Source organism: Thalia democratica, chromosome 2 (assembly GCF_965202585.1).
Source record: "Thalia democratica chromosome 2, ktThaDemo2.hap1.1, whole genome shotgun sequence".
Lineage (NCBI taxonomy): Eukaryota > Metazoa > Chordata > Thaliacea > Salpida > Salpidae > Thalia > Thalia democratica.
Window position 1 is genome coordinate 45,521,343 of NC_139166.1, and position 13,863 is coordinate 45,535,205.

A 13,863-nucleotide genomic window follows, 5' to 3' on the forward strand; every position below is an offset into this window, starting at 1 on the left:
TGAACAGTATAGTTGTTTTTCACTGGACAAAATCAGCCTGGACAAAAAAAGGTGTTTTTTTTCAAAGTAAAGTTTAGATGTTTGTAAAATTTTTGTAACGTTAGTGATTAGTTAGAACTATAAAAAACAAATGTATACTAGATTGTACATTCAACAACATGTCTACAAATTTTAAACTATTTATAAAGTATTGCGTGTGTTAGAGCACTTTACCTTATTTTGTCAGTCTAATTTTTTCTAGAGAAAAAAAAAACCTACTATACTAGGAGGTCATTTTAAGACTTCAAAAACAGTCTAATTATACAAGACTGTTTTTTAATTATTATTTTATATATATATAACTAAAAAATAACATAAAAATATAATTTATAAATAAAAAACATTCAAAGTTATATATGCTTTTACTAGTATAACAATTTTTTGCAAGTATTGAAATTTTTAGATAAACATTTAAAAACAAAACTAATTCTAAATTAAACATTTTTTAAAAATGTTATAAAACTCAGAAACATTTTTGTCCTCTTTGTGGTTTCTAAAATAATAACATAATAAAAAAAACAATAAAGTTAGCATTTTTAGTTGGAAAGTTTTTAACATAAAATCTTAACTACTCAGTTAATTTAAATTTTCTTATAACAAATTTTTTGTCTGTAGCTTCAAAACCCTTCAAATAATTTGCAATTGTGTGACCTGATGATGTAGGGGTTGTAATGACAATTTTTTTTTTTAAGGTAGAAAAACATCAGAAAATACTCACTCTCCCCTCTGCAACAATAAACGTTTTCTGAAGGTCAAGCAAGTGAGTTTGAGCTCATCACATGTTATTCCACCTGCACTATCTTTAAATTTACTAAGAAAAAGAATCATCTTTTAACTAAAAACAAAACTAAAAATGTCTATGTAATTAAAAAATTTAGCTAACTGAAATAAAAACTAATCCTAACCCTTTATTGAAAAAACCTCTGGTGACATGTCATTTGGCAAACACTCACAAGGTTAAAATCTCAACACTAAAAACCACAAAGTGTGGGAAAATCATGAAGCTCAAATCCCCAAGAAAGTATTTGCCGACCCTACAACAAAAAACACACTAACAATCCAATTTTGAAAACTCTATGAGTAAAACATTGCAAGATCAAAACCAATGGTGGACACATATACAAAGAAATCAAAACAAGATTTGTTTTATTCTTATCATTTTTAATTTTTACTAACAATATTTTTCTATTTCTTAGAAATAAGAAAATTTCTTTTAAAAAGTAGAAAATCTATTAATAATATTGATATTTTTTGACCAAGCAAAAAGACCCTAATTAAGAACCAAAAATTAAAAAAAAACAAAAATGGCCAATATCGGAAAAAAAAGCTGATATAAAAAACAAGAACAATAACCGGTTAAGTTTATTCCCTAATAGAAAATTTAAAAAATAATAAAAATATGTTTTTTTTTGAGATATGCTACTTAAAACAAGAAAAAAAGCCAAAATGTGCCAATTTTTCTATGGGCTCTATCACCGACCAAAAGAAATCTAAATTAAAAAAAAAACATTTATTTTAAAGATATATCATAAAGCTATTAAACTTAGTACAGTATATACTTAAAGAACTAAAGACAAAGAAACTTTTATGTGTTTAAACTGTTAGGTTAAGATAAACTTCGAAATTGTACTTTATTTTAGGACAATTATCATCATACTCCTACAAAACTGCTTCTAGAGCACATTTTAAACAAAGCGTCTTTATCATTGTGAGTTTTTTCTTGCTCTCTACTATAGCATTACAGCTTCTTTTTATTGTTTCATTTTTAGGAACAGTCTTTTTATCTTTTTATACAAATCTGTATATTTTGTACAAATGCAGTGTACTGTTTTATATCCTTTTCTTGTTTCAAAAACAAACATTTTCATCTAAGTCCTTTGTTAAACATGTTTAGGTTTTGAGTTTTAAAAGAACCTCTTTTGTTTTCTTAACTTTTCAAGGTTCACCTTTCAAAGGTCAGTCTTTCATTATTTTGTTTTCGTCTCATTTTAAGACTTAAAAACTTACAACTAAGTTTTGATTTCCCTTATCAGTTTTTTAAGGAGTTGGCTATTAGTGTCTAAGACATTTCTACTTATTTTAAGATCATTTTATTTAAATAAAGTATTATGTCTAACACCTCATTTGATGAATAGTACTTTGCTATCTGCCAGCGATACGTGGACAAGTACTATGTCTAAATTGAGTTGACATACTATGAAACGTAACATGATCGCTCAAGACTAAGTTACAAAAAGTGTGCAAGCACGAAGTTAAGACAATAAACGTAGAAGTTGATGAGAGTGATAACATTTCAAAAATATATGTTTTTAATTGTGTTTGCTTTACTTGAATTTTATCATTAATTATTAGTTATAGTTTTGTCTTACTTAGTGCCTTTTGTACTTGCTTTGTATTTTATGTTGTGATGTTCATGAAACACAACATCTCCTGTGAGCCACGTACGGTCGATTTCGGTGACTAACGGTCCATAACTATTAAATTAACTATTTATAACTAAATTTTCAAGAACTATTTAGTGAACATGTATTTAAAATGTGAAAATTCTATTTCAGGATACATGTTTAAATTAATTTCACTCACTATAAAACATTACTTTATATTAAAACTTCAAGTTAGATAAGTATTTTTTAAAAATTGAAGATTTCAAGTGTTACACATTTTAATCAAAAATTTATTAACCTTTGAATTTCATTTTTTGTTTTAAACTGGTCTAAAAAATTATTTAACTGGTATTTAACGTATTAACTGAGTTTCAGAGGAAGCAACAAACAACAATGTCATAGAAAAGTTTTAAATATATTTTAACTGATAAAAAAGGCATCTAGATTAAAGTTAATTTTAACACTTAAAAACTTTAATTAATTAAATAAACTTATAATATTTTGTAAACTGATTTGAGGGGTGAAGTTATTTAAAATGAATTTAAAATCTTTGAAAGTTAATTTTTAATATATTAAAGAAGCAGTTTTGTATGGAAATTGCAAAAAAAAAAACAGTTCGGAGTAAGAATAAATAATTTTACTAGATATGTTTTAATAAAAGTAAATTTATAAATTTTTTAACTATGTACTTTATTGAATATAAGATATAGATCAGTAAGCCTTTTATAATTTTTTCATTGGGAATTATTCATTGTTGTTTTTGTGTTTAATAAACTATTTAAACGTATTAATTGAATAGATGATTTGGTATAGAAGTCCAAAAGTCGTAGTAAATTAGTACACTAAGCTTTGGATATCATATAATTTGATAAAAATCTATAAATAGAATACTTTTATTTTCGTTTTATAGCTTCATTACTCACATTTACAAGAATTTAGAGTAGAAGTTGACACCTTAAGGCCTCCGGGTTAGATCCGGCTTATCAGAAGAAAAACACTTGAAAACAGCTTGTGCGAAACAAAAAAAGACTTTTCAATGAAAAATAACTTCAAATAACAGCTTAATTTAGTTTTTAGTAAAATGTGTTTTTTAATTTACTATTGTTCCGTTACAGTTTTAGTTTTAATTGAAGAAATAAATCAGTTTAGTTTAAGCAGCTTTCGAATATTTTTTCAACAAGTCCTGACCGTGAAATGTTGTTTTTGGTGAGTTTCAATGCCGACTTAAACTTGACTTTACTTTTCTTTAGTTTTAGTCTTCATTTTTATATAAAAGGCAACAAAATATTATACTCCTAAAATAAGTATATTTAATTTTAGTATATTTATCTTTGTAAAATTTTTACTAGTAAGTGTTTACTTTGTAAATTAGCTAGAAGAAAAAGAAAGCTACATACAGCTATTATTATTATTGTTGTTATATTGTTTTTAAAACTTAACTAAAGTTTAAAATTTGCCTTAAACTCAGTCTTAATATTAAATTTGACTTGTTTAGTTCCTTAAGTAAAAATTTTGAGTAAAAATTTGGTTATCTTTCAACTTAATTGTTTAAATGCTATTTTCCATGACTGTCACATATATTTTTTAAATCTATTTAAGCACTGACGAGGTCTTTGACCGAAACTTAGTTTGTAAAATAAATTCTTGAAAGAATAAATTCAGTATCTAAAATATAGAAAAAAAGAAATTAAATATTTTATATGTTTGTTTCTTATCAATTATGTTTAAAATTATCCATTACTAGAAATAAAAATACATTTTCGTTAATCAGAAATGATCTGGATTCTGGAGCTTAAAAGTAAGCTGTGTATTTAAGAAAAAAATATTTTTATCTCATAAAACTATCTTGTACAACTATCTGAAATATTAGAGACTGGAATTTGTTTTATGACCCTAGATTCACGGGTTTAATATCATTACATTTTTATTATATATTCTTTTCTTATGCTCTGTAAAAAAAAATTAGTTGATAAAATAACAAAAAAATAATGAATTAATACAAAGTTAGTTACTTAAAATTAATCAAAATAAGCTTAAATAAAAATCATTAATAATTAGCAATATTTGTATAAAATAAATCACAAGCTATAGTAAACTTGCAAAGTTTTAATAAAGTTCTATAAAGTCTGCATATTTGACAAGTTTTGCAGCACTTTTTTGTGGTACACGAAATTGAAACCCTGACAATTCAAATTCCGACGTTTCAAGTCTAATAATCATAATTTATTGTAAATTGTCTATTTTTATTACTATTTTCTCAAACTATTTTCACAAGTTTAATCTTACTAATTAGATCTCTGGTATATTTATTTTTCCTTTTGAATCATTTTTGAGTTTTGTCTAAAAGAAATTTGAAATTTAATTAAAATTCTGATAATTTTAATGAATATTAAACTTATCTTTTAAAGAGTTTTATAAAATACCATAATCTAATCAATAAAACCTTATAGTATACATTTTAAAAATTAACATATTTTGAGAAACGGTCCTTTATTTTTATAAATAATTGGAATTGTTTGAATTTAAACTGTCATGTAACCACATTATTTTATAAAAAAATTTACGTTTATCGTTTTTGTTTTTTATAATAAAATAGTTAACACTCAATGTTTCGTTTTGTATTTATATTTTAAGCAAGTGGAGATTGTTGATTACTTAATTTATTGATACTTGTAATAATTATATACTTACTTATTTAATTACTTATTGCTACTTTAGTTTCTTTATACAAATCAGATAGACAGTTTCAGCAATAAATCTTTTGTAAAAATTAACCACAATAAAATAATATAACCATTATATGTCAAAAAACAATTTACTTGTATAAATAAGTTGGTATAAATAAATTTTAAAACAATTTTAGTTTAAGTGAAAAATACTTAAAAAATTAAAATAATGTAAAACTATAAAATGCTTAAAGAACTCTATAACAACTCATTATTGTTCAAATAACAATTATTTTATTAAAACCATAAATATACACTGATATATTTACATGCAGTTTTTATTCTGTAACATGTGTCTAATTCTCAGTCTCCAGGTCTTATCAACAACAATAATGATAATTGTAAACAATAATAATTATTAAAAATTGCGCTTGACTGCACATCAGACTTCATCTTCAATAAGTGGTAATTTGATTGACAATTTCATATATGGCTTTTTGTTTACTGACTTTAGATGTTCAAAATTCAATAAAACAATAAGTAAAATACAGTGGTTTCATTGTACAATAATATACATTAATCTATACAGAATCAGTAGACCTATTATTATTATTTGAGTAATGAAACGTCGTTAGTTGAATAAAGTATTGCGTACAAAATTCGAGAGGGGTCAGTTTTGCTCAAAGACACTTTTCCACGTAGGGTTACTTTGGCACAAATTGTCAATTTTGTAAGGAGATTCAATTTTGCACGAGTGACAGTTTTGCGCGGCAGAAGGAACCGCTTACCGACTAAAAGTAAAGGTTAGGTGTAATAGTGATAGTAAAATAAAAATAAAATAAAAAAGTAAAATAAATAAAATTACCGATCAAGGGTAAGGGTTAGGGTCAATTGGGATTGTAAAATAAAATGAAATATAATTGTAAAGGATGAAGGATAAAGGTTAGGTTAACAGCGATAGTAAAAAAAAAACAAACCCATGCAAAAGTGTCAATCAGTGTAAAAGTGTCTTCGTGCAAAAGTGTACCTTCGTGTTTTTCCGAAAACTCCCTACAAATACAGTAGTTTGATTTTTTAAAAAAGCATTGCTTTTTTGTATCTTTAGGATATAACGCTTTATTACAATATTTTAAAGAGTTAGATAGTTTTTACGTCCTATTCTGGTAGTTTTTGTCTTGATTTTGTACTAAATGTGTTATTTATGTCTTTTATAACTTTTCTTAATTAAAAATATATTTTTATTTATGCCACAAGTTTAAACGGGTGGCTTGGCGTTTAGCCAACAGATCCTTCGCTCTACTGAGCACAAAAGATAGCTTTTTTTAATGAAGTAAAATCATTCAACCGTATAAATTGATGCTAATAGCTAAACAGCAAAACACAGCATAATTTTTTTGAGTGAAACAATAAAATCTTATAATATTTGAAGTTATAAACAGTAGTAATGGTGACACAGTTAACAGCACATAGATAAATAAAATGGATGTTAGCCTAATTTAAGAATGGGATAATAAAGTGAATATTATAGTATTTTAAGTCCATTTGTTTAGTTGAAGTTCTCATTATTTATAAAAGATATTTAGTTTATATATATTTCAGTTTATATATAGTTAATATATAATATTTATAAGCTTAAGGTATATACCATAAAAGTGTTTTTAATGCAAAAAAATTTAGTTATCGATAGTGATTAGTTATGTAGATTTATATGAACTCTGTTCTTCCAAAGTTACAAATTTTTGTATTTATTCCAACAGACTTTTAGGAAACACTTAGGTTTTCATTTAACACCTAATGTTAAATTTTCTTTACAAAATTGATTGACCCCTCCCTATAATAGCCTTAATAACAGTTTGTTTGTTTCTTTGCTCATACAATTTAAACTGCCTTTATGAAATGATTTGAAGTATATTGCTTTAAAAAAGATGGAGGATATCTATTTTTAATGAATTTTAAATTTCAGTAAGGTAATTTCAATTAGCCCTGTTTTATATCAGCAGAGCTAATTTGATTCCTTTACTGAATTTAAAAAAAAACAAGTTTTAAAGAAACAAAAAATGTACAAGCAGATCACCAATTACTGATGAAAAATTGGTTCCTACTAGGTTTCGAGCCCACACGGGTTAGTTTACGATGGATTGGGGCCTTGCGCCTCAACCACTCGGCTATCGGGTCTTGCTAAATGGTTCATATTTAGCTTTTATAAATGTTATAATTTCAGAAATTTTTCACAAATTTCTGCACTGCAATTATATTCTTAAATGTTAGTTAAAGATATATATGCTAAAACGATTAACTTTATGTCTATTTAGCATTAGCTAATATAAAAAAAATAAATAAAAATGAATTAATAAAACAAACATAAGATACAAACCTATATATATCTAAAATAATTAAAGTCGTTTTAAATGTTCTTTTGTGGTTGTTTAAGCCTTATTTGTTGTAATTTTTTTTATTAAACATGCTAAACTTACATTTTTAAACTAGTTTTTTAACTTATGTGATAAAAACCTCTACTTAGGACATTTTAAAAGTTTTTTTTTATTTATTTTCTCCAAAAAGTTTGTACTTTGTGAGATTATCTTTTTTATAACTGCTTACTAAACCATTTTAAATTGTTTATTGTCATAGTAAACTATATTACCTATACAAACTGTTACTAAGTTTAACTGCTGAACAGATTATTAAACTATCTGAATTGTAATAATGTTGTCAATAAGGATTGTAGGTAGATATTTTTATGAAAAGTTATTTTCTTTTTTCAGTAAAGTGTTTAATTTATTTTCATATAACTTTGTTTAAAATAACTTTAAAAACGCTTTAATTGTGTTTTTTTTCTGTTATAAAGTTTATTTATTGTAAGTTTATATAATACAGCTGTTTAAACTAAAGTATTATAATTTTTTGTAATTTTTGTGCTAAAAACCTCTACATAAGAGGTTTTATAAACGTTTTGATGTTTATTGTTACTAAAAAGTATATATATATATTTTTTAAACTGTTATCTTTAGATTAAAACCGTCTGTTTAAATTATGTACTAAAACAATATTTTATAATTTTCGATGCTATAACTTTGTTTTCGTGTCTATTAAACCTTAAAAGTATATTTATTCTCATATTCTCTACTTAAATTGCCTATAAATTCATGCCATGACCAATTACTAATGTTAAATATGTACAAAGGGGTTAAATATGTTACTAAGGACGTTTAAACGGTTTTTTAGGTTTATTTTAAGTGAAAGACTAATTATCGAAAAAATTTAATTAAAACTTTTAAAACTATTACTTTTAACTACTAAAAATGAGTTCTAGTTATTACGTTTAGAAATTTTTATTTTTTATTTTAAACATAAATTTATTAATGTTATTAATTATTTCAAATTGATTAAATTCCAACCTTTTAATCTATAAATTTGTTTTATTACGTTTCAACAGTTTCTTTTTTGTTTTAAAAGAAAAAGTATGTTCGTTTACAAGTTTTAATCATTTTTATATCTTAAAGTCTAAATTTTTTTCTATATACAATATATTATTATACTTTAAATAAGTAAATGCTACTTTTTATTAGTTTATATTTAAAATAGAAACAATTAATAAACTAATATTTGATATAAATATCCTTTGCGTAATTAAATTTACTTAAAAAAGATAATACTTTAATTAATGCTTTTATTATAAATGTTTTAAAATCGTGTAATTTTATTTTACATTAAATGTACAAAAACTATAAAAGTTTTTGTTTAAAAATTTTAAGTCACTGTTATAACTATTATTTAACAACAATTATTTTATCTTCATATTAAGTATAAATATAAAATAATTTTGAATAAGTATGGTTGATTTTTACACGTAATTTTTAAATAAAATGATATTTAATTACATATTTTAAACTTAAAAACAACATAACTAATTTGTACAAATAGCGAAAGTTAGATAAATTATAGTGTAAGAATACATTAAAAAACACTTCAAAGTATGCCTGTTTAAAACTGATATTTTTTTTTTCCAACTCGCATTGGTTTCATCGCTATTTAACTATTTACGATAATGAACTTTCATATTAGATAACAGTAAGCTTTTTTTAAACGTTGAACACTCTCTTGAAAAAAGCTATCTTTTGTGCTCAGTGAAGCGAAGGATCTGTTGGCTAAACGCCAAGCCACCCGTTTAAACATTTACTATGTTTTGTACAATACCTAGCTAGAAAACTGTTGACTCAAAACGAGAGAACGCATTCCACAACTTATCTAAAAATACGAAAAAAGAAAAATTAATGAGCAAACAAAACTTATCGAAGCTTTTGCTGTAAAATAAAGTTACACTTGATATCTCAGTTTAAAAACACAAGTCACAGTTTTATTTTTATATTCTTGGTGCAAATAACGACTATTAGTTCAAAAAAGTTTTAGTTATGGTATCAGTGTTACAGATTAATTTATCATACCTTTTCAATGAGTAAAAAAAATAGTTTTGTTAAAGTTAAAAATTTAATTTGTACAGGTTTATAAAAAAAAAGTATACTATTTTTTCTAAAGCAGCTAGCTAAAGTTCGTATAAATGCAAATTGGCTAAAACTTTAAAGCATTATACAGTTTGAAATTAAACTGCTTTATTTTAAAGTGTACAGTATTAAACTTTAATTAGTTAAAATGTTTATATTTTTATCACTATAAAAACTTTTTTTTATGACTGAAGTATGAATTTGTGATAGTATTTATTATTAAGATGAGTATTAATTAAGTTTATTAGTCAGTGTAAGTAATTTAAAAAAAAATTAATATGCCATAATCAGTTTGAAAAACAAAGTTATATTATTTAATTAGCCTGTTAAAAATTTTTTATGTTAAAAGCTAACGTTTAAATTTGACTAAAATAAGTTTTAGTTTGTTATCATTTCATTTATATATTTTTAAACATAACTTATAAAAAGTTAGTTCATTTTAAAATAAAGTAAAATCATAGTACAAAGCAAAATAATAAAGCCTTATTTTTTTTAACTAACTTTTTAGCTTTAATACTCTGAAAGTCTCTTACTATCATACAATATTTAGGTAGTTTTTATTTTATTTTATACAATTTTGTACTGTCAAACACAAAACAGTGTATTTATGTAACTCCTAGTGCAAGTTATCTTTTTGAAAAATAAATAAGCTTTTAAAAACATTGGTTTTTAACCAAAAAAAAGTAGTTAAAACACTTATAGATAAAATTTATTTCAATTTATTGGAGAACAATAATTTTGTTATAATCATCTTTTAGAATAATTATTTTTGTTTTTCCTTATTTTTCCTTATGCTAGCTAAAATGTACTAAATTTTCAAAGCTTTGTTAGATTCCAGATTAAGTTTAAGTACTACCACTAGTGATGACTTTATTTAAAAAACTGAATTATATTCCTTGGTTGAAATATCTTTTTACCCCGTTTCATGTTTATAATTTTCTTTTTACGAATATAAAAATAGTTTAAAGTTTAATTTTTATAGTTTTGCATCATTTTTCTATTCTTTTTATCACTTTAGTCGAGCAAGTTCATACTATTTAATATAATATTTTTTCTTGAGAATTGTTATAGCAACAACTGAAAATTCAACTAAATAAAAAACACTTCAACTTATTATTTTTAAAAGCTTTGTAAAAGTTTTAATTCCTTTTAATTTTCAATATAATTTACTATATTGCTGTATTTTATACCCAAGTGTTATTGAAAATATAAATAAACAAACTTTTGTATGTAGTTGAAAAGCAAACTTATTTAAAAAAAAATTATTCTCAAATATTTAAGCTTCTAATGTAAAAGTTGCATTCATAAAACTTTAAAATGTTGTTAAAATTTAAGCGGAAATATTTTATTGAAAAACATTACAAATACAAACTAGTCTTAAACGTAGTACTTTTTGTTTAGTTCTTCTTCTCTAAAATATTTCAAATATAATAACAAAAACAGTTCTTAAATTGTAAGCTAGTTTTTAGATTTACTTAATGATATATTAATTGTTTCTACAAAAAACAGAAAATAACTATAACTCAATGTGTATTGTCGTCTTCAAAACATTTTCCGACCCCACTACTAAGTACAAACTGGTCGTGGCAGCGAACCGTGACGAATACTACGCAAGACCGAGCAAAGCGGCAAGTTTTGTCGACGAAAACCTCATTTGCGGGTTGGACATGCAGCCTGGTGTCGAAGGCGGAACTTGGCTTGGAGCGAACACAAACGGAAAAGTTGCTTTTCTCACAAACATACTGGTGAAGAAGACTAACCCCGATAAGTCTGCGAGGGGACGAATTGTGCGCGACTACCTGGAAAGTGACTGCGACCAAACAGAATATATAGAGAACTACTTGTCTGGAAAAAATCATCGAATGTTTAATTTCGTTGGAATGAGCTTGGATGACAGCGGGCAGTTTTTAGCCTCTTACTACGGAAAGTCGGAAATAGACAAAGGTGTAATTTTGCGCAGTGATTGTGCACACGTGGTTGCTTGCACGTCATTGGAAAATAAATGGAAGAAAAAGCAGCGTGTACACGAACTGTTCGAAAAATCTCTAGCCGTTGAAAAAAATCCTACTGAAACTTGTCACGTTCTTTTCAACGAAGTTCTTTCGGATAGCATCAGTTTTCACCCGGATCAAAGTATTCTGAGTCAGGCTCCTTCGGGTTTTAGTGAAAATTTTCTTTACCACTACAGCTCAGTGTGTATCAATAATATTGAAAATTATGGTACTCGTACTCAAACAGTGATTCTAGTGGATCAGAACGACAAAGTTTATTTCAGTGAAAGAAACAGAGACAATCATCTTGGTGAGTGGAAAACGGTTGTTTTAGAATACGAATTAAAAAAGCAAAAATAGAAAAAAAGAATAAACTGATTAGTCAAGAAACATTTACAAAGATTTTGTTGATTTTTTACTCTTTATTGTGCTGAAACTAGTTTCTAATCAATTTTATGTTTTTTAATTTATTTTATAGTAAATAATTACTTAAATTTATATTTTTATCTACATCTAGTAAAAATTTTAAATAAAAATATATTTTTATAAGATTTTTTTCCTAATTTAGCTTACTTTAAAATATGTTATTGCAATTAAGCTAAAAAAAATAACTTGTTCACGGTATTAATATTTTTGTTTGTTGTTCCAACCTTTTATGCTGGAATTTCTTTAGAAAAAACACTTATAGAAAATTTGTATATATATTTGATAATGTAAAAGTTTTATCTATCGTCGTACAGCCAAAATTTAAACTTTAATTTATTTTTTAAAAACGAACATAAAACTTGGTTTAACTTTCATAAATATTTCAATCCAAAAAATGAAAAATAAAGTTGTAAGGTATCAAAAAAATTAAAGTTAATTTCATTTTTACCAATAAAAAGAGAGTACCATTAAAAACAATTGTAATATTTAATCTTTAACTGTATTAAATAACTATAATTTAAACTGAGCAACAAACATCAATATCAAGTGTATATCTATTGCGTAATATCAAAATACTCATCGTACAGTTTTATATTTTGTTTTTGATAAAGCGCTTAATAATTCTAAATAGAAATAAAAAAAAATTGATTCTTTTTTATCAACGTTGATGTTATTGAAATTAGCAAGCTTTTTTTTGTATAGATAATTTCGGAAATCTTGAACTAAACTTATTTTTGAAATTAAACGGCTATTTAATTTTTTTAAACGTGGTTAAATAGTTATCTTTAAAGATTCGTGTAAATCAATATGTACATCGATATTTTAAAGTTAAATAATGAAATAATTTTCTATACTAGTGAACTTAAATCTTTTCAAAAGCTGAACAGTGTGCACGCTTAATTAGGTGAAAATAAGGTTTTTGTATAATATACTTTAAAAATATAAACTTTTTATATAAAACCCTTTTTTGTTTTTTTATTCATAAATAAGGTAAAAATTACTGTAAATTTATTTTATAATTAGCTTTTTTTAACAGATAAAGACAAAAGATACGTCATTAAAATAACTTTTTTTCACTTATTAAATATTCTGTGCACAGTAAAATAGTTTCTATGCATACTACTGTGCACAGGTGTACACCATGAAGATAACTGTTTTTTGCTACTTAGTAAAGACTTCATAAATAAGATTAATAATAAATTCTCAAACAAGTTTAATGTACTGATTAAAACTTTGCTTTTTTTATTATACACCTATTATATTAAAACGATCATAAAAATATACAAGGAAAAAAATGTATAAAATAACCTTATGTTTATTTCTAAAAGTAAAAAGAAGACCACTCTCGCTTTTTTATCTAAGAAAAGTTTGTTTAGTAAAATAATTTAGCTAAATATTAAGTAAAATTGTTTAGCAAATAAGTTATACAGGTGTAATTTATTTGCCTCTTTAATAGCTAGCTAGCATTAAAAACTACTAAAATTAACAAAAACATCTACCTATTAAGTATAAATAAATCTTGGTCATATAGCAAACAGTAACTAAGTGAAAATATCATTTTGAAAAATCATAAATTGTTTATTCTCTGAAGTTCAGATCCCTAAGCAAAGTTTAACTGACGCAGTACCAAAAGTTCCACTGTAGAGTCACTGCAATTATAGTGAACCCGAAATCAGCAGTTTAAAAAAAAGTTTATTTTAAATATGAAATGCTAAAGTATCATCTAAAAGGCACTACTAAAAAAATTTACTGTCTTGCTACTAAAAGCAAAAACAAGTTTATCAAAAATGTATGAAAGTCATTTTACTATCTGAAAGTAGTATAAATATTTACTAAAGGAGAATTGTATTCATGT

At 24.5% G+C, this 13,863-nt stretch overlaps 1 protein-coding gene across 1 annotated transcript; it reads left to right on the plus strand.

The window, feature by feature from the left end:
* The first annotated feature begins 11,104 nt into the window (after nucleotides 1-11,104).
* Nucleotides 11,105-12,205, plus strand: LOC145849725 (transport and Golgi organization 2 homolog). The gene has a single exon (XM_082954761.1). It carries the CDS (start codon nucleotides 11,118-11,120, stop codon nucleotides 11,940-11,942), a length of 825 nt encoding a protein of 274 aa, XP_082810887.1. The 5' UTR covers nucleotides 11,105-11,117; the 3' UTR covers nucleotides 11,943-12,205.
* Nucleotides 12,206-13,863: the final 1,658 nt, after the last annotated feature.